Below are 22,330 nucleotides of genomic sequence, written 5' to 3'. Positions count from 1 at the left end.
ATTGATGGTCTATAAAAAAGGTTTTTCATTACCAAGGTGTCACACAAGAAACATCTCATGATGGGTAAAAGCAAAGAGCTCTCCCAAGACCTTCGCAACATTATTGTTGCAAAACATATTGATGGAATCGGATACGGGCGTATTTCAAAACTTCTGAATCCTCCAGTAAGCACCATTGGGACATTTATCTGCAAGTGGAAGCAACATCACTGTCATCAACCGGCCACGCACAGGAGCTCCTCGCAAGTTTTCTCACCAGGGAGTCAAAAGAATAGTCAGAAGAGTAGCCCAAGAGCCAAGGACCACTTGGAAAGAGCTCCAGAAACACTTAGTCACAGAGAAAACAATAAGCAATGCACTCCACTGCTCACGCTCACCCTGAAAGACTCCATTAATAAAGAAGAGGCATGTCGAAGCTTGTTTAAAGTTTTCTACAACTCATTTGGACAAGCCTATGAAATACAGGGAGAGTGTAGTCTGGTCATACGAGAGCAAAATTGAACTTTTTGGCTCTCATACTACACACCATGTTTGGATAAGAAATGGCACTGCACATCACCCTGAAAACACTATACCAACAGTGAAATTTGGAGGTATAAGCATCATGCTGTGGAGCATTTTTTCATCGCATGGTACTGGCAGACTTCACATAATTGAAGGAACGATGAATGGAGCCCTTTACCGGGAGATTCTTGAGAAGAATCTGCAGCCATCCACCTAGATGATGAAGATGAGACTTGGGTGGACCTTCCAGCAGGACACCGATCCAAAGCATGCAGTAAAGGAAACTCAATTGGTTTCAGAGAAAAAAAAATCAAGGTGTTAGAATGGCCAAGTCAATCACCTGACTTGAATCCAATTGAACAAGATTTTAAAGATAATATGTTTAGAAGAATGGGCCAAAATCACACCTCAATACTGCAGCTGATTAATTTCTTCATACAGGAAGCGTATTGAAGCTGTCATTACAAACAAAAACTTCTCCTCTAAGTATTAAATAAATTTCAGTTAGCGTGTTCAATGCTTTTTCTTTTGTCATTCTGCTTTATTACACATAACTTCATTTATGGACTTAAATGTTTGGATTTCTTTATATGTGTGGATTTCTTGAGTTTATACCAAAGTCTGGTGAAAAGTTCATGTGAATAGCCTCATTGGAAATATATTTACTGAAATAAATGTTGATGCGTTCAATACTTCTTTCCCCCACTGTATGTATTTGTGTGCTGTACTATTACAGTTTCCCTTTACTGAAACTAAGAGGCCCAAACCTGTTCCAGTATGACAGTGCCCTTGCGCACACAGTGAGGTCCATAAAGACATGGTTTGCCAAGGTTGGAGTTGAAAAACTTCAGTGGCCTGCACAGAGCCCTGACCTCAACCCCACTTAACACATTTGGGATGAACTGGAATGCAAACTGCACCCCAGGCCTTTTGTGACTGATCTCAATACTGCTCTTGTGGCTGAACTGACAAATGCCTGCAGCCACGTTCCAAAATCTAGTGGTACGTTTTCCTAGAAAAGTGAAGGTTATAATAGGGGGACTGAAACTGGAATGGGATGTTCAAAAAGCACATATGGATGTGAGAGTCAGGTGTCCACAAACTTTTGGCCATATAGTGTACCTATTTTATCTGTAGTTTACTGAATGAATTGAACACTTTTGTTCTGAAAACAAAATCTAACATATCCTATTACGGTTTAATTTATGACTATCTTTTTTGGGGGGGTCTGTGACAGTACAACAGTTCCCGTCCTCGTGAAGAGTGGGAGATGTGGCACCCAACACTGATTGCAGAAGCGTTGTTTGCCATTGCCAACATCTTCAGCTCGCTTCGGCTCATCTCACTTTTCACAGCCAATTCTCACCTGGGTCCACTGCAGATCTCACTGGGCAGAATGTTGCTTGATATACTCAAGTTCCTCTTCATCTACTGCCTGGTGCTCTTGGCCTTCGCTAATGGTCTCAACCAGCTTTATTTCTACTATGAAACTGAGGCAGCCGATGAGCCAAACCACTGCAAAGGCATCCGCTGTGAGAAGCAGAACAATGCCTTCTCCACGTGAGTGAGGAAAGCGTCTTGGACATCCTTAAATTTCCTCTTTATTAAAAGAAAATAGGCACATCCTTTGTTTGTAGTGCAACTGAAAGTTAGTTATGAAACGAGATTTTTCTGATGTTTGAAATTTTGTATCAGAACAAATGCCATAAATGTTACCAGATAGGCCTACAGAAGAACTACTGATAGTGTATCACCTTTCAACCTCTCTCAGAGAGAATAAAACTACAGTGTACATATTAAGACATCCTCAGACCTCAGCATCAGTTCTCATGTGACATATGACAAAAAAGCATCTATTCATTCGGCATCAATTATTTAGTATTATTTACGAATTTTTTTGCACTTATAAAAATTAACTCACCAACATTCAACCTAGCTAGTTGCAACATTTTGTTTAGCTAACTTTTTAAATGTGCAAATAAAACCCTCAAATAATACTAAATAATTGCAGTGGGAAATATCCTCTTCTGTATAGAACTTAATCAATGTAACAGTTAATTTAAAAAAGGAAGAATAAAGTATATCAGGTATGGCTTACCTTCTGTCTCTACCCATTTGTCTGCATCCACCGTTCTGAACTGCCTCCAAACCACGTGCAGACTTGACATCACTTGGGAGCGGGGTAATGCGAACCTTCCACCTGAAGCCGTTTCGCCCGATGCCTTTATGTCTGAGGCTGTTTTACCCGATGCAATTATGTCTGAGGCTGTTTTGCCCAGTGCCTTTACTCTATGCCTGAGGCTGTTTTGCCTGATGCCTTTGTGTCTGAGGCTGTTTTGCCCAATGCCTTTATGTCTGAAGCTGTTTCACCCAATGCTTTTATGTATGAGGCCGTTTCACACAATGCCTTTATGTCTGAGGCCGTTTGCCCGATGCCTAACTGTATGAGACCTGACAAGCCTTTTATTATGGTTGAGGACTGACGCTGAGGTCTGAAGATGTGATCATATGTGCACCATATAAAACCCACTCCTCAGGTATTGTGGGAAAAGCATGCTCAAAAATATAGGAGATTTCAATGAAGACAGAATGCATGGTCCTGGGAGGGAATAAAATGTAATTTAAAAAAAAAATGAAGAACCATCACTCACTTGTATTTTCTTTAAGTCAGCAGTCTCCCACTTTCCTTCAACCCGCATTGAATAATGATGTTGGTGACAAATCTCATCTGATGTTTCATGTTTGTCCTTGAATCATACAGAGACCGATCTGTCTCTCTTTTTTATTTTGCCTACCTGAGTGGAATGTCTGTCTGTGTGTGTGTGTGTATGTGTGTGTGTGGGTGTGTGGGTGTATCTGTCTGTCTGTCTGTCTGCATTTTCTCTCTATCACTCAGGCTAGCTCTTTTTTCTATCCTTTCCATTTAGGTTATTTGAGACACTTCAGTCTCTCTTCTGGTCTGTGTTTGGTCTGCTCAGCCTCTACGTAACCAACGTGAAAGCTCGGCACGAATTCACAGAATTTGTTGGGGCCACTATGTTTGGCACTTACAATGTCATCTCACTGGTGGTGCTGCTTAACATGCTCATAGCTATGATGAACAATTCCTACCAGCTCATTGCTGTAAGTACTGTAAGAATGACAGTCAACAATGAACTTCTAGAGAAGGTTATTACATTAGTTCTGTGTTATGCTCACCTTCTATTACTGGCCTGTTGTTTAGTGTCCCAGCAATGGTCTTGTTTCATGCATGAAATTAAATCAATAGTTGTCATTTTTAGTTTGTCATTTTTTTGCTAAGCAATGAAGTGCACTGAAAGAGCCTGATATCAAGAACTAGCCAGATCCATATGCTAACAGTTTTTTCTAATGCACATACTGGTAAGGAATTAAAAAGGAAAAATATGAATGAGTGAAGAAACATAACAAGCACTTCTACACAGACTTACTGCATGATATAATCAAACAGTTGACATCCTACTAAGCTCTGTGATGTATAAAAATGGTTTATTATTGGGGCACGGTTGGTAGGAGCATCAGTCATAAAGACTGCTTATCTGGCTGTGTTCAATAAGAACAGTGTCTAAAATGACATCTGCATTTAGGTGTATGGGAAAGACATAAGTAAATGGGATTGGAAATGTACACAGGCAGTTGCTATGATGGCCATGCATAGTTTTCTTTCCATAGTTGCCTCTGGCTTGCTCATGATCTAAATGTACAGTGCCTCCAGAAAGTATTCACACCCTAGTGATTATTTCCATTTTTGCTGTGTTGCGACATAAAATTGAAGTATTTTAGAATTGTTTCTGCTCCTTTTGAAGTGACTTTCTACAGGAATTTAATTAAAATTAAATAACTTATTTAGATATCCTAAAAAAATCTAAAAGTAAAAGAAAAATCTAAGCACTGCTTAACTGCTAAATCTAAACAGTGCTTCTGCTCTATGAAATCCAACATAGCGAGAATGAGGAGGAGCTTCTTCCCACAGGCCAATCGGGCCCTGATCCAGGACAACATGAAGGACTAGAGTGTGGAATTGCTACACAGCACAAATACCACCTACATTCCTTTAATACATCTTCTATTCATTCATCTTCAGTAACCACTTTCTTCTGCTTTCTGGTCCACGCAGGCCACAAACTCCACTTCCCAGAATACAGTTCGTGACACCTGTATTACCCTGTATTAATAAATATTTATTATATATGTGGGCAATTGCCCTTTAGCCTGTGTGCCCAGTTTGGAAGGACAGCCTGATCTTGGTAGTGCCTGTGGAATGCCAGATTTTCCCACTTTGTAAAGCTGCTTTGTGACAGTGTAAGGAAAAAGATCATTAACTTTTCATGTCAGAATGTCAAAGCAGCATATGATCAGTGGGTTATTGTAGTAGAGTTGCACATATGAGAGTTCAGCTGTGCAAAAATGTAACAAAGTCATAGGGACATTGGAGTCTTCACTCACTGTATTCTCAATGAGTTTGTGAGTCCAGGGGGGCATGGTGGGTAACAGATTTGCCTTGCACTGCCTGGTGGGGGCTAGAATCCCGCCTCTGCCCTGTGTTCGCAGAGTTTGCATGTTCTCCCCATGTTTACCCGGTTTCCTCCCCAGTCCAAATACATGCCATGTGTTGTAGGCCGATTGGCATTCCCAAATTGTCTGTAGTGTGTGAATGGGTGTATGAGTGTTTGTGCCCTGCTATGGGTTGGCACCCTGTCCAGGGTGTCTCTCGCCTTGTGCTCCGAGCTCCCTAGGATAGGCTCTAGGCTCCCCAGCGACCCCGTTTCAAGTGGTATGGAAAATGGATTGGATGAATTTGTGAGTCCATATGTGGCCAAAAGAATGGTACAGGTCTACAGTAAGGGGATCATGAGGCTCCCGTAATGCTGAGAGTGGACTGTGTTTGCATGATTTGGGTCTACTTGTCCCCTTAGACGACAGGTCACTACAAATCAATACAAAAGTTATTCTGACTGATTTATATGATGTAATAAAACATTTCTCTCCTGATGGCAGTTGTCTCTTCAGGATGGGCATTGCCCCATTCAATGGGCACAAGAGCAACCCAGTTGATGTTGGAGCTTAGACAGTTCATCACCATCATCCAAACTTGATCCTTTCGAAGAATTGTGTTCTTACATCCAATACACTTACAGAGGCTTGTAGAATTTATGCCAAGGCTCTGTGAAGTTATTCTGGTGGCTTGTGGTGGCACTACACCTGAATAAGATATTTTATTTTGATTTGACCTTTATTTGAAATGAAATGATATCAGGTCTGGAAAAAACATTGAAACATCTGATTTTAATGGTTACATCACTTGTAAATTGGTCTTATGCATTGACCCAAGAATTGAACATAGTAAACTAGTAAACATATCTTTCTAGCCCAAAAATATTGATGGCCTGTAAAAATTCAAATGGGCTTTTCTCAGGTTAGAAAAATAACAAAGTTAGAAAAAATATCCCCTTTGGAGAGTCATGTACATAGATATGGGGATGAGGGGATTTATACACTGCAACTTTACTGTAATAATTCTATGCAGAGACGGTTGACAAAGGAAAATAGGTGGCTCTGTTATGCTATTGCTTAATAGTAATATGCAGCACACTGGTCTGAAGCATCTGCACTTATACTATATTGGCAAAAGTTTGTCAACCCCTGACCGTCACACCCATATGTGACTTTTGAAAATTCCATTCCAGATTTAGTCCTGACTTTACTTTAGACCTTACTTACAGCGGCATTGACATGCTGGAAAATGTTTGGGCCTTTTACTTAATTCTAAATAAGACATCCAATACTTGTGCTTCCAACTTTGTGGCAAAAGTTTGGGGAAGACCCACATATGGGTGTAAAAGTCAAGTATGGCCATATAGTTTATTTTGATACACTCATTTATTTAGGTTTTTCATTCTTCATCCATCTGTATATAAATTTTTTTTCTCTCATCATGTTAATAACACACAAGTTTGTTAAATTAGAAAGATGGAACAATGTAGAATTCAGTCAGATTCCAGACTAAAATGTTCTCCCAGATCACAAACAACTGATGAAGCAACTTAAATGAGTGACAATACTCAACAATCTAACTCTGTTTCCACATTCAGGATCATGCTGATATTGAGTGGAAGTTTGCCCGCACCAAGCTGTGGATGAGCTACTTTGATGAAGGAGGGACGCTTCCACCTCCATTCAACATCATCCCCAGTCCCAAGTCGATGTGGTACCTGTGTGTCTGGCTGCACAGCCGTTTCTATGGTCGAGGACAGCCTACCCCTGAGGAACAGCACAAACATGACAACCTCAAAGAGTTCACGGTATGCCTTCAGAGGTTATGTATTCATTGATGGATAATGGTGGTGTGTGCTAGGTCAAAGCCTAGACAGCCTTAATGTGTTATGTCACTACTAAAATTGGGCACTGGCCTAGAGGGGTAGCACAGGGTTAGTATGATGTCTCGATGTAGGTCTTATATAAAGCTGGATAGGTGGAGAAAGAAAAAGCTAAAAAAAAAAAAAACCCCTAGAGTTATAGCTTTTATTATGCAACACACCAAATAGCTTATACATAAAGATTTACATAGAGAGTATACCATGTTAATTCATATGGAGTTTAATAGATTAATAGAGTGTAATATGGAACTAACTGAACTAGTACATAAATGGAGAGAACATTCAGACAGCTGTTTACATGGCAGTTTCTTAATCAGAGTATTATCTTAATCGGGTTCATATTGGATTATTGTTGTCCATGTAAATGCACTGAGTGATAAAGAACAAAAAATTCCTCTTAGGGTTGCATGATTTAACATGGAAGCCAGGTGCAAACAACACTGACTACGTTTAAATGGACAGCAGTAATCTAATTATTGACCTTATTCTGAATAAGACAATACTGTGATTAAGGTGTTTACATGAGTCGCTTTTAGAATATTCCTTTCATGTTCCCGTTTTACGTTATAGAACATAGTTCGATTAACGGCACACGTCATTACGTCACCGCGCCAAGCTGTCCGACGTTCCTCCAGAATTTCATGTATTAACATACAGGTGGTCTTCGTTATGGTACCGTATACAGTTTTGGGTGTTTTTATTAAAAATTTTTACGAACGCTTCAAGTGCGGTTAATTATTTTCATGCTATACGTGCAAATAGACAACTGCTTGAAGCCGTGGGCTGTGTCCCAAACCGCGTACTTATCTACTCTATAGTAGTCGAGATACATGTATTTCTCCTACTATAGGCCTGTAGTAGGTAAGTACGCGGTTTCGGACGCAGCCGTGCTCTTTTGTTTGCCGTAAAACGGTTGAGCACTGCAGTTTGTGATCGTGTCCTCCCGACAAATGACTTTAATAGTGTGATTAAGGTGTTTACATGTCTGTAATACACATCGATAATGCAAGTAAAACAGGAGTACTCCACATGTCTTAATTCGATTTGTGTTTACTTCGAGTATAACCTTAATCGGATTAAGGTAATTAAAAAATTGCTGTTTACATGGTAGTTTCTTAATCAGAGTATTGTCTTAATCGGGTTAATATTGGATTATTGTTGTCCATGTAAACGTAGTAACTGACACTAAAATAACAGACAACAAAAAGTCTAGTACCACAATGCAGTTAGCAGGAAATGGTTACCAATGCATCTGAACAGAGTACAAAAATGCAAGCATTGGTTTTCCCAAAGTAAGTGTCACCACACTGACCTTATAGAAAAGGATCCTCCCATTCTGGTACACATTTAAAACACACAATAATTTACATTATATGTGTGTACACTTTCTAGCCTCCTCTGTCTCTCTATTTCAGAGAACATGGAAATGTACTGAATTCCATGCTTCATTCAAATTTAAATGCTAATTGTATAATGCTAATTTAAACATGTTTGCAATTCTATTTCCCTTATGAACATATGCAAGGCCAATTCTATTGTTTTTGCTATACACTGAAGACATTTATATTTGGTATTAAAAGATGAATATGAGACAATAGAGCAGAAATTCAGCTTTCATTTTCTGATATTTACATCTAGATGTGTTAAAAACAACAACAACAACAAAAACTTAGAACATGGCACCTTTGGTGTCTGACCACCTAATTTATTTAGGTGAGCAAAAGTATAGGAACAGATAGACTTAAAGTAAATTAATGTAAACAACACTTAATATTTGGTTGCATATTTATTGCTTACAATAACTGCATCAAGCTGACTACCCAATGACATCAGCAAACTGTTGCATTCTTCTTTTGTGGTGCTTTTCCAGGCTTGTACCACAGCTGCTTTCAGTTGCTGTTTGCTTTGGGGGTTTCTTCCTTCAGTCTTCTCTTCAGGAGGTGAAATGCAGGCTCAATTGGGTCAAGGTCTGGTGATTGACTTGCCCTCTCTAAAACCTTCCAGTTTTTTGCCCTGATGAAGTCCATTGTTGTGTTGGCAGTGTGTTTTGGGTCATTGTCTTGCTGCATAATGAAGTTCCTGCTATTTAGAATGAGATGCATTTCGCTGTAAATTGACAGACAAAATATTTCTGTAGACCTCGAACTTTATTCAGCATCATGAGTTACATCATCAAGTTTAATGAGTCTGTTCCAGCTATGACACTACCTCCACCAAGCTTGACATTGTTTTGAACATGAGCGTATGCTTTCTTTCTCTACACTTTGGCATTTCCATCACTTTGGTAGAGATTAATCTTGGTCTCAACAGTCCATAAAACTCCAATCTGGCCTTCTAATTCTTACTGCTGATGAGTTGTTTGCATTTTATGGTATGGCCTCTGTATTTCTTCTCTTGAAGTCTTCCTCAAATGGATTGTGATACCTTCACCCCTGCCCTGTGGAGGCTGTTAGTGATGTCACTGACTGTTGTTTTTGTGTCTTTATGTTTAAACACATCTTTATGTTCATGATAGCACAATCAGACAAAGAGTGAACAAGTGTGGCTTTCCTGGAAGGGTGGCTAGGAAAAATAATATAAATATGGCACAATGACTTTGTATACAAAATTGCATCTGAACAAAGTTCTGGAACAATATCCTTTGGATGACACCAAGGTGGAGATGTTTGGTCATCAAGTCACCACAAACACCTCATACCCACTGTCAAGAATGATGGTGGAGGGGTGATAATTTGGGATTGTTTTGCAGTCAGATGACCTGGGAATCTTGCATTTATTGAGACAACAATGAACTCCACTTTATACCAGAATATTATTGAGACAAATGTGAGGCCTTCTGTCCAGCAGCTGTCCCAAGCACACCAGCTGATCGTCATCTAAATGGCTAAAGAAGAAAAAATCTTGGGGAAAAAAGGTGTTGGAATGGGCAAGTCAAAGTCCAGACATCAACCCAATTGAGATGCTGTGGCCGGCTCTTAATAGAGCTGTGCATAGATGAATGCCCTCAAACATCAACGAACTGAATCAATGTTGTAAAGAAAAGCGGGCCAAAATTTCTCCAAAATCATGAGAGACAGATAAACCTCTAAAGAAAAATTTTACTTCAAGTTATTGTTGCTAAAGCTGGTTTACTGAATTATAAGGTGTACTTATTTTTTCCCCACCCAGTTTATGAAAATTGCTTTACTCTTTTTATTTGTTTGTTTATTGAAGTTGATGAGGACCACACAATTGTTATTTAAATAAAAACATAGAATTGAAGCAGGGTGTACTTTCTTTTTCCCATGGCTGTAGATGTCTGAGATGTCTCATATTCATCTTTTGAGCTCAAATCCAAATGTCTTCAGTGTACAGCAAAAGCAAAAGAATTAGCCTTAAGAAATTTCTGCACATAGCGTTATATGATTGCTGCTAAAATTAAAATGAACTCAAACTTAAACTTCTATTTGACATTTAATTTTCAGTGTCTAAGCTGGTATACTGCTATATTGAAATGGTAATTGCAATCGTTACATTTGAGATTGTACTTTCTGAATCCTCACACTCCAATTTGACAAATATAAATCACTTTTGCAATTCTCTTTGCATTTGCTTTTTCACTGGCAACAAGGTAGACCTGTCAATCAGATGCTCTAAAAAGGGAGTTGAAGGGTTATGGAGGAAATGATGACCTTTTCCCCTACCCTCCTGGTACTGTCCTGAAGTCTAACATCAACCATCCCAGACAATGAATCCTACTATCCCAAAGTTCAAAGTGATACAGTTACATATATTCCAGTGATTTTGATGCTGCAAAACCAAATGTTGGCTGTGCATGTGTAATACACTAAAATAAACACTTTAGACGCTCAGATTTCCCATGAGGGTCTGTATTTGTCCTGCCTAGTTCCACCTGACCAGGAGGTGCAATATACACTTCTGTTATAAACCTTATAACTGGTAACTTCATAATGTTATCAATTTACTGTCTAGTGATAGAGCATTGAAGTAACAGAAGACAATATAAAGTTCCAATTCTGCCATAAAAAACAACCAATCTTGACAATATCTAGAATACCGTATTTGAAAACACATAGAAGTATAGATGTGTACATAACTTGATAGGGGCAATCACACTCCTACATGACTGGCCTACACTGTATTCACAAAATAAAAAATTGTGTGTAATAATTTGATAATACATTCAGTATTTTAAACATTGAAACTGTGCATGAGTATGCATACACACACACACACACACACACACACAGAGATTGAGAGAGAGAGAGAGAGAGAGAGAGAGAGATCTGTAACAATATTTCTTGTTACTGAAGATAAAATTAATTAACTAAAGTCCTAACCAATTTAGAAGTGGATGCATTTTGTTCCATCCTGCGTACATGTGAGGTAGATGTTTAAAATTGCCTGATGTCCATATTTTTTATACATATTTATATAGTTATATTTATATTATACATTTATATTAGTTGAAGGTGATATCTGGCTGTTACATAACTAATTAGCTGAATGAACTGTTATAATTCGTTAATACAGTGTACTATATCTTGCTAGCTAGTTAAGATCGAAATTTAAAAATGAAGATTCTTAAGATTACAGTAGACTACTAAATACATTGGGGTCCAAAAGTCTGAGACCACATTGAAAATCTGTTTTGTTTTTTGTTTTTTGTTTTTCATTTAAAACTAGAAATAAACAGAAAGTTTTAGAATTTTGAAAATACTAAAAACAACAAAAAAGGGAAAAATGTGCAGCATGTTCAATATTCAGTATTGACTATTCAATATTCAAGATGTTACAGAATTTCTAGGCGTCATATCACAGCAAACCAGTGACTACATTCCCCATCCTGCACTGCGGCCTACAAACATGGCCGCCATGGACCGCAATTCCTAGAACACTCACCTTCATTCCAATCACGCACACCTGCATACAATTCACATCACAATCACAACCACAGTTTAAAAGGACTTTCTATGCATTTACTCTTTGCAAAGTACATGTTCACTTGCCTTCTGTCTCTGTCGTTACCAAGTCTTGATACAGTGTTTGTTTATTCTGGTTTCGACCTTGCTCTTGTTTATGACCTTGTCTCTTTGCCTTGCCTAGTTTGGACTGTTTGTCTGTTCGATTGACCCTTGCCTGTTCATGATTATTGTCTTCTGCCTTATCCTTTGGACTGTTGTATTAAACTACCTAACCTGCACTTGCTTCTGTTTCAGCCTCCATTACGTGACACTAGGTCACTATTTAAATTTAAGCAATTTGTGATACTGACCATGTTATCTCCTTTGTACAAAAGGTCAGATTTTCCATGAGTCTTATCCCTTCCATAGAAGCACGTGTTCAGATGACATGCTGATGGATTTGATCGAACATGGATCATCTGGTTTAACCTTTGTGCTACAAAAGAATGTCAGAAGCATTTTCAGTGGTGTTCTTAAACTTTTGGACCCATTGTATAATTGTGACAAAATAACTGCATGCACAAATAATAATTAAACAAAAATAAGTTGGTTCTTCTTTCTGCTTTCTTGAGGCACATTTGCCCAAGCCCCTGACCCACTGGATTCCACGTTCCTTTTTTTACGGAAAATCCTCCAACTGCATTTTGAAATTTGACTCTGACTTTGAATCTGACTTGTGGGAAAAACTGTAGCCCACTCATGCATTATACATGCATTTTTATACATGCATTCTTTCCAAAATTTCTCCAACCATCCCAAATCTGTCCCAAATGACAAAATAAACTGTGTCCAGGACGTCAGGAGGCATTTTTATTCAATTCTATATATTAATGTAGTAATTATAAATGTAGCAAACTGCAGAGATCTCAGCAAAAAAAACAAAAAACAAAAAAAAAACTGTGGCCCAAATACAGCTCAAAAACTGGAATGAATAATAATAATAATAATAATAAAACCCTGGAACTAGCTCAAAATGTTGGTGGTAAATAAAAGAACAGGGACAAAAACATGTATATTCAATACAGTTTAAGTTTGTTCATTAATTAGCCAAAAAGAACAACCACACAATTGTTTTAGGGCTGATTTATACTTTATACTGCACATATCTGTGAGCACTAGCACAGGATGAAGCCTTCCTACTTGCACATAACGAAAACAAGGGCAAATTCCATGTGTCACTGTAGAAATAATTGATAGAAGTTAAGGAGTCTAACTTTGTTTTGAACAGTGCTGGGGGGAAAAAAAACCTTGTCATCAATTATAAACCAATTGAATTATCACTGAAAAAAATTCTCAAGTATTTTTACTTGTCTGTATTCAGTGGTATCAGCAGCATTTGTATTGAAGCACATCAATTTAGAAGTGTTTAAATCAGCATTTCTGTCAATCATGGAATTGCATTGCTTTAGATTTTAATTTATATTAAGTTGCTGTGGTTTTCAACACCTACAATGTCCCTTTATTAGAAGTCCATTAGAAAAAAAGTTAAAGTAAACTGTGCGATCCTGCAGGATTAAACTGGCCATTATAGATGGTTAGGGATAACACTTAACCTATAACGGTATAAAGCCTCGCACTTTGTAGGTACATACAGTACACTCACTGAGCACTTTATTAGGAACTATGCTACATTTACCCATCATCCCCCTGTCTGGTCTAAACCAGCTTTAGTCACCTGACTTGAAATTTAATGAACATCCTTGTGTTTTAATGCCATATCTACAGTATCTCACAAAAGTGAGTACACTCCTCACATTTTTGTAAATATTTGATTATATGTTTTCATGTGACAACACTGAAGAAATGACACTTTGCTACAATGTAAAATAGTGAGTGTACAGCTTCTTTTTGAAATAGACGTATGAGTGCTGCCAGCATTGCTGCAGAGGTTGAAGGGGTGGGGGGTCAGCCTTTCAGTGCTCAGACCATATGCCACACACTGCATCAAATTGGTCTGCATGGCTGTCGTCCCAGAAGGAAGCCTCTTCTAAAGATGATGCACAAGAAAGCCGGCAAACAGTGTGCTGAAGACAAGCAGACTAAGGACATGGATTACTCAAACCATGTCCTATGGTCTGATGAGACCAAAATAAACTTATTTGGTTCAGATGGTGTCAAGAGTGTGTGGTGGCAACCAGGTGAGGAGTACAAAGACAAGTGTGTCTTGCCTACAGTCAAGCATGGGGGTGGGAGTGTCATGGTCTGGGGCTGCATGAGTGCTGCTGGCACTGGGGAGCTAGAGTTCATTGAGGGAACCATGAATGCCAACATGTACTGTGACATACTGAAGCAGAGCAGGGCCACAGGGCAGTATTCCAGCATGATAACGACCCCAAACACACGTCCAAGACGACCACTGCCTTGCTAAAGCTGAGGTTGAAAGTGATGGACTGGCCAAACATGTCTCCAGACCTAAACCCTATTGTGCATCTGTGGGGCATCCTCAGTGAGAAGGTGGAGGAGCACAAGGTCTCTAACATCCACCAGCTCCGTGATGTCATCATGGAGGAGTGGAAGAGGACTCCAGTGGCAACCTGTGAAGCTCTGGTGAACTCCATGCCCAAGAAGGTTTGGGCAGTGCTGGAAAATAATGGTGGCCACCCAAAATATTGACACTTTGGGCCCAATTTGGACATTTTCACTTAGGGTTGTCACTTTTGTTGCCAGCAGTTTAGACATTAATGGCTGTGTGTTAAGTTATTTTGAGGGGACAGCAAATTTACATTGTTACACAAGCTGTACACTCACTACTTTACATTGTAGCAAAGTGTCATTTCTTCAGTGTTGTCACATGAAAAGATATAATCAAATATTTACAAAAATGTGAGGGGGTGTACTCACTTTTGTGAGATACTGTATGTATAGTCTTTGATTCTCATTTCGGACTAGAGTGCTCTCCTAAATGTGATGTGGTAGCTAGCCCACCTACACAAAAAGCATACACTGCAACACTGCCCACTGCACAGAAATGGTTGTGTACATAGCAAAGATACACAGTCTACACTTACACCTCCCCTCAGTTTGACACAGTTTACAGAAATTGATTAGATTTAATTTAGATTATTTGCTTTAAACAATATCTTGGTGTCTGTGGACTAATTTTAAACTATCAAATAATAAATAAATAAATAAATAAATAAATAAATAAAGGCACACATGGACTTGTTTCTTCCACCTGCAATCTGTTCCAAAACTAATCCAATTTGGTGTAAAAACTGTGACCCTGAAGTAAAATGATGTATGGTAGAAATTAGTGGTATGGAAATGCAGCTGCATATTTAACTGAGTTTCTATGAATACTGGATAACTGACAGCAGCAGTGAGAATCACATGGATACCTTCTACTGAGCATGCATGCCATGATCTTAAACAAAGTGACTATAATATAGTGTTTGATATAAATACAGCCATTGTTCCCTGGAACTTTCACACTGAGTTCCAGTTGGACTGGCATAGGTTCTAAATGGCAGGGAACCCTGATTTATAGACCCACAGTTCACTTCAATTTCAATTTCATTTTATTTGTATAGTGCTTTTATCTATAGTGTAATGGACATTGTCACAAAGCAGCTTCGCAGAAATGAGTAAATTCAGGATATAAATTTTAACTTTATAAATTTATCCCTAATGAGCAAGCCAGAGGTGACAGTAATTCCCTTCTATAAGTGTGTACTACATGGTCAAAAAGTGCAATTGTGTGTCCAGGAAGTTCATTATAGTATGTGTGTGTATATATACACACACACACAGTATCTCACAAAATTTGAGTACACCCCTCAGATTTTTGTAAATATTTGATTATCTCTTTTCATGTGACAACACTGAAGAAATGACACTTTGCTACAATGTAAAGTAGTGAGTGTACAGCTTGTGTAACAATGTAAATTTGCTGTCCCCTCAAAATAACTCAACACACAGCCCATTAACGTCTAAACCGCTGGAAACAAAAGTGAGTACACCCCTAAGTGAAAATGTCCAAATTGGGCCCAATTAGCCATTTTCCCTTCCCGGTGTCATGTGACTTGTTAGTGTTACAAGGTCTCAGGTGTGAATGGGGAGCAGGTGTGTTAAACTTGGTGTCATCGCTCTCACACTCCCTCATACTGGTCACTGGAAGTTCAACATGGCACCTCATGGCAAAGAACACTATGAGGATCTGAAAAAAAAAAAGAATTGTTGCTCTCCATAAAGATGGCCTAGGCTATAAGAAGATTGCCAAGACCCTGACACTGAGCTGCAGCACGGTGGCTAAGACCATACAGCGGTTTAACAGGACAGGTTCCACTCAGAACAGGCCTCGCCATGGTTGACCAAAGAAGTTGAGTGCACGTGCTCAACGTCATATCCAGAGGTTATCGTTGGGAAATACATGTATGAGTGCTGCCAGCATTGCTGCAGAGGTTGAAGGGGTGGGGGGTCACCCTGTCAGTGCTCAGACCATACGCCACACACTGCACCAAATTGGTCTGCATGGCTGTTGTCCCAGAAGGAAGCCTCTTCTAAAGATGATGCACAAGAAAGCCGGCAAACAGTGTGCTGAAGACAAGCAGACTAAGGACATGGATTACTCGAACCATGTCCTGTGGTCTGATGAGACCAAGATAAACTTATTTGGTTCAGATGGTGTCAAGTGTGTGTGGTGGCAACCAGGTGAAGAGTACAAAGACAAGTGTGTCTTGCCTACAGTCAAGCATGGTGGTGGGAGTGTCATGGTCTGGGGCTGCATGAGTGCTGCCAGCACTGGGGAGCTAGAGTTCATTGAGGGAACCATGAATGCCAACATGTACTGTGACATACTAAAGCAGAGCGTTATCCCCTCCCTTCGGAGGCTGGGCCGCAGGGCAGTATTCCAGCATGATAACGACCACTGCCTTGCTAAAGAAGCTGAGGGTGAAGGTGATGGACTGGCCAAACATGCCTCCAGACCTAAACCCAATTGAGCATCTGTGGGGCATCCTCAAACGGAAGGTGGAGGAGCACAAGGTCTCTAACATCCACCATCTCCATGATGTTGTCACGGAGGAGTGGAAGAGTACTCCAGTGGCAACCTGTGAAGCTCTGGTGAACTCCATGCCCAAGAGGGTTAAGGCAGTGCTAGAAAATAATGGTGGCCACCCAAAATATTGACACTTTGGGCCCAATTTGGACATTTTCACTTAGGGTTGTCACTTTTGTTGCCAGCGGTTTAGACATTAATGGCTGTGTGTTGAGTTATTTTGAAGGGACAGCAAATTTACACTGTTACACAAGCTGTACACTCACTACTTTACATTGTAGCAAAGTGTCATTTCTTCAGAGTTGTCACATTAAAAGTTATAATCAAATATTTACAAAAATGTGAGGGGTGTACTCACTTGTGAGATACTGTGTGTATATATATATATATACACACACAGAGAGAGAGAGAGAGAGAGATTATTAGGGTATGCTAATTGTCACATAAGGATTAAGAACAATGTACATTGTGCAGTTATATTATATGGACAAAGGTTGGTAGACACCTGACCATCACACACATTTCAGTCCGTCTCAAGTGGTCCAAAAATTGTAAAGTTGTTTGCTTGACCATTTTAAATTTTTCTTGAGTGATTACCTCTATGAATTGCATTGCAAAACCACCTGTTTTTTCCCCCCTCTTTGTATTATGGCACACAACAAATTTTGGTTAAACATATGTTTGTGGAAACCTCAATATCTCGGCTCAGGATGGTCCTAGCTCCCCAATCTCTAGAGCACATTACAAGGTACATATAGATTATATAGACATTTTGAGCATTCTTGTTCCTTAGACTCAAAACTTAAGGCCAAATCTAATGCTCATGATTGCTCACAGTTCCACATTTAGGGTCAATTTATAATGGGAAGGGTTCAAGTCTTAGTTTTTTTTTTTTTTTGGGGGGGGGGGGGCATACTTGGGTAATTATAGAGTGCAAGCAGAACGTTTCAGGTTTGAGACTTCTCTTATTATTATTTTTTTTTATGGGGGCACGAAGTGTGTTTTGTAAAAATTCCCCTCACTTTCGGGATGAATACCTCTGGTGGGGGACCAGATACAAACTTGAAATTGTCACAGAAATAAGCCCTCTATAGTAGCATTCTGCTGTAATTGAGAGTTTGAGATTCTAGTAGAAATCTTGGGAAAAGCTTTATTAAGCTTTATAATAAAGCTACTTTATTCATGCATTTTGATAAATGAACAGATGTAATATAAGCATAAAAAATTATATAAATTAACAATATTTTACAACAGTTATGTTTATGATTGAGATACAATAGTTTATGCTTGTCAATGAGGACTAAAATATTAGTACATTTGATATTGGCAACAGTGAAACATTATCTATCACAGGGTTCTTCAAATTTGCAGAGTTTTGCTCCAAACTCCAAACTTACCTGCCCATAATTTTCTAGTAATTCTGAAGACCTTTGTTCAGGTGTATTTGATTATGGTAGGCGTTAAACTCTGCAGGATAGTGGACCTCAAGGCCAGATTTGAAGAACTCTGATATATCATTTTAGTACAGTTGTACAGTTGGCATGCATAAATAGATTTTATACAAATATGGAATTACAGTGTTCAGTTGTGTGTTTTACAAAATAACAGTGTCATAAATAGAGCTGTGGTATTGTTTCACCTGTAATAAAAGCAGTAAGTGACTTTTGAATAATAAGACTGAGACCCGAACCCTTCCCATTATACAGTGGTGCTTGAAAGTTTGTGAATTTTCTATATTTCTGCATGATGTCATGGATATCCCGGAAGGGACTCCAGACTACAGTTCCCAGCAGCCACTGCACCACACAGCATCATCACATGACCTGCACCTGATTCTCATTCACTTAACAAGCACTTATGTGTATATAGCCACAGTGTGCACTGCACTCCAAGTCTTGTATTTGTCTTTCGTTGCTGTCATTTCTGTCTTTGTTGTCATGGTCTTTGTTAATGTTTTATTCTTGCCTTAGTGTTTTGCTTCCTGTTCGTAGTTCTTGTTTTGTTTTGGTATTCATAAAAACTGAAAATCTGCACTTGCATCTGCCTCCGCTTCTAAATTGTCACAGAACGCAAGACCTTAACATGGATGCATTAGATTTTTTTTTTAGAGCTCAAGAGGTGGGAGAAGGAGGGGAAATTCTCCCTCATTCAAGCCAACTGGGAGTGGCTCAACAGAGAGATGACACAATATCTCCAGCCTGGCTTGGGCTTGGAGTGATAGCCAACACCCAGCCAGCAGGGGGAACGAAGCGGAGTGGTTAACGTCAATCACGGGGTATGTCAAGGAGGACCCTTCCAACCAGGCTGAACCATCTCGCACCCTCCACCCCCCACTATAGATCTTGTGCAGCCTGCCGTGTCGACAGAGAACGTTGTTCAGCCTCCCTGCTCATCGGAGGATGCCGCTCAGCATCCCTATTCAGCTGAGGACACCTCTCAGTCTCCCTGTTCAGCTGAAGACGTTACTCTGCCTCCCGCTGCTGCCAAGACCTCCGCGTTTCTTCCCTGCTCCAGCTTGGACATCACTACACCAGGCACCGCTTCAGACGTCACTCCGCCTTCCTGCTTGGCTGAGGACGTCGCTCTGCCTCCATGCTCTGCCTAAAGTGTGGCTCCTTTTATTTGCCTTGCACCGTATGTTGCTCCCCTTTCCTGCTCCATGGAGGACATTGCTCCTCCCTCTGGCCTCGCGGAGAACTTTGCTCCTCCCTCTGGCCTCGCGGAGAACTTCTCTTCTCCCTCTGGCCTCACGGAGAACTTCGCTCCCACCTCTGGCCTCGTGGAGAACTTCGCTCCCACCTCTGGCCTCGCGGAGAGCGTCGCTCCCCCCTCTGGCCTCGCGGAGAGCGTCGCTCCCCCCTCTGGCCTCGCGGAGAGCGTCGCTCCACCCTCTGGCCTCGCGGAGCGCGTCGCTTCCCGCTCTAGCTCCGTGGTTAACGTCGCTTCGTTCCCCCTGCTGGCTGGGTGTTGGCTATCACTCCATGCCCAAGCCAGGCTGGAGATATTGTGTCATCTCTCTGTGGTATGGAAGAGACTGTCCCATGTCCATACCCCAGAGAACATGCCAAGTGTCCTCTTTATGGTCCTGTGAGAGATGACATTCAAGGGAACTTTGGAACACTTGGGGACCTCTGTTCTGGGTATCCCGGACCCCCTCCCAGATTTAGTACGCGCGTTAAAGAGGAAGGGGGGTGTTCTGTCATGGATATCCCAGAAGAGACTCTTTACTACAGTTCCCAGAAGCCACTGCACCACACAGCATCATCACATGGCCACCTGCACCTGATTCTCATTCACTTAACGAGCACCTATGTGTATATAGCCATAGTTTGCACTTCATTCCTAGTCTTACATTTGTCTTTCGTTGCTGTCGTTTCGGTCTTTGTTTTCATGGTCTTTGTTAATGTTTTATTCTTGCCTTAGTGTTTTGCTTCCTGTTCATAGTCCTTGTTTTGTGTTTTTGTTTTGGTATTCATGAAAATCTGCACTTGCATCCGTCTCTGCTTCCAAATCGTGACACACATTTGTCCTAAAACATCATCAGATTTTTACACAAGTCCTAAAAGTAGACAACAAGAACCAAATTAAACAAATGAGACAAAAAATATTATACATATCTGTGAGTGGAAAAAGTATGTGAACCTCTAAGATTAGTAGTTCATTTGAAGGTGAAATTAGAGTCAGGTATCGTCAATCAATGGGATGACGATCAGGTGTGAGTGAGCACCCGGTTTCATTTAAAGAACAGGGATCTATCAAAGTCACAACACATGTATGTTGAAGTGCGTCATGACATGAACGAAGATGATTTCTGAGGAATTCAGAAAAAGAGTTGTTGATGCTCATCAGGCTGGAAAAGGTCACAAAACCATCTCTAAAGAGTTTGGACTCCACCAATCCACGGTTAGACTGATTGTGTACAAGTTTATGAAATTCAAGACTATTGTTACCCTCCCCAGGAGTGGTCGACCAACAAAGATCATTCTAGAAGCAAGATGTGTAATACTCCACAAGGTTACAAAGGAACCAAGGGTAACTTTTAAGCAAGAAAAGTCCTCTCACATTGGCTAATGTCAATGTTCATGAGTCCACCATCAAGAGAACACTGAACAATAATGGTGTGCATGGCAGGGTTGTAAGGGGAAAGTCATTACTCTCAAAAAGAACATTGCTGCCTGTCTGTATTTGCTAATGATCACATAGACAAGGCCAGAAGGCTATTGGAAAAATGTTTTGTGGATGGATAAGATTAAAATAAAACTTTTTCATTAAATGAGAATTCTGTTTGGAGAAATCATAAACAATTATGTTTATGATTGAGATACGATAGTTTATGCTTGTCAATGAGGACTAAAATATTAGTACATTTGATATTGGCAACAGTGAAACATTATCTATTACAGGGTTCTTCAAATTTGCAGAGTTTTGCTCCAAACTCCAAACTTACCTGCCCACAATTTTCTAGTAATTCTGAAGATCTTTGTTCGGGTGTATTTGACTATGGTAGGAGCTAAACTCTGCACGATAGTGGATCTCAAGGCCAGATCTGTTGTTACTTTGACCTGTGCTTGTACTTGCTTTTGCTCTGACCTGAAAATTTTTCTTCTTGCAATTTAAAAACATCTAAGGTATTTATATCTTTTCTCATCAGTCTGGGCCTCCCCACCACTTCTGCAAGTTTAGACAGGTCTCAAGATGATTTGAGCCAAATTTGGAGGAGGAGTAACAAAAATGGCACTTACAGTTTCAATCAAAATTATTCAACCCCCATTGCAAATCGGTTTATTGTCAAAATTTACAGACTTTCAGCTGTTTGCAATGAACAAATCAAACAAAAGCAATTGAAATAGTTCAACACAACAAATGCTTCAAGTGGTTTCCCCAAATTCGAGTGAAATTGCAACTTATAATGAAATGCAGTCACTTGAGGGTTTTTTACAACCTGCCATCTCAGAAATCTGGTTGCAGCCATTGATAGCTTCCTTTTCTGTCCCATCCAGGTTATCTCAAGCACACCTGGTGCAAGTAATGAAGCCCTTGATTAGTTGCATCAGGTGTGCTTGAGACAACACTTGTTTTGCATATTTGTGCTGTTGTAAGGGATTCTATTCAGGGGGTTGAATAATTCTGAAACTGGAGAAATCATTACAAGTTGCTTTTTCAGTTGAATTTAGGGAATACTTCTGTACTGTTTTCCAGATGGCAGGAGGGTGAGGTTTGTGTGAGGGGTCATCCACATGCTGGTGGCTTTGTGGATGCAGCATGTGGTGTAAATATCTATGGTGGAGGGAAGAGAGACCTCAGTGATCTTCTCAGCTGTCCTCACTATATGCTACAGGCTCTTGCGATATGATAAGGTGCAATTTCCAAACCAGGCAGTGATGCAGCTGCTCAGTATGCTCTCAATAGTTCCTCTGTAGAATGTGGAGAGGATGAGGGGTGGTAGATGAGCTTTTTTCAGCCTTTGCAGA

At 40.0% G+C, this 22,330-nt stretch overlaps 1 protein-coding gene across 2 annotated transcripts in view; it reads left to right on the top strand.

Moving 5' to 3' along the window:
• The window catches only part of LOC128622106 (short transient receptor potential channel 5-like), a 104,394-nt gene that overhangs the window by 49,947 nt on the left and 32,117 nt on the right, over positions 1-22,330 (top strand). For both annotated transcript variants that reach the window (XM_053648339.1, XM_053648340.1), the window contains exons 6-8: positions 1,742-2,064; positions 3,432-3,627; positions 6,615-6,824. In XM_053648339.1, the coding sequence (XP_053504314.1) occupies positions 1,742-2,064; positions 3,432-3,627; positions 6,615-6,824 (729 nt within the window). The remainder of the gene's footprint in view (positions 1-1,741; positions 2,065-3,431; positions 3,628-6,614; positions 6,825-22,330) is intronic.

This window comes from Ictalurus furcatus, chromosome 18, assembly GCF_023375685.1.
Source record: "Ictalurus furcatus strain D&B chromosome 18, Billie_1.0, whole genome shotgun sequence".
Taxonomy (NCBI): Eukaryota; Metazoa; Chordata; class Actinopteri; order Siluriformes; family Ictaluridae; genus Ictalurus; species Ictalurus furcatus.
The sequence above is the reverse complement of the archived record's forward strand: the minus strand, read 5'-3'. Positions and strand labels throughout refer to the sequence as shown.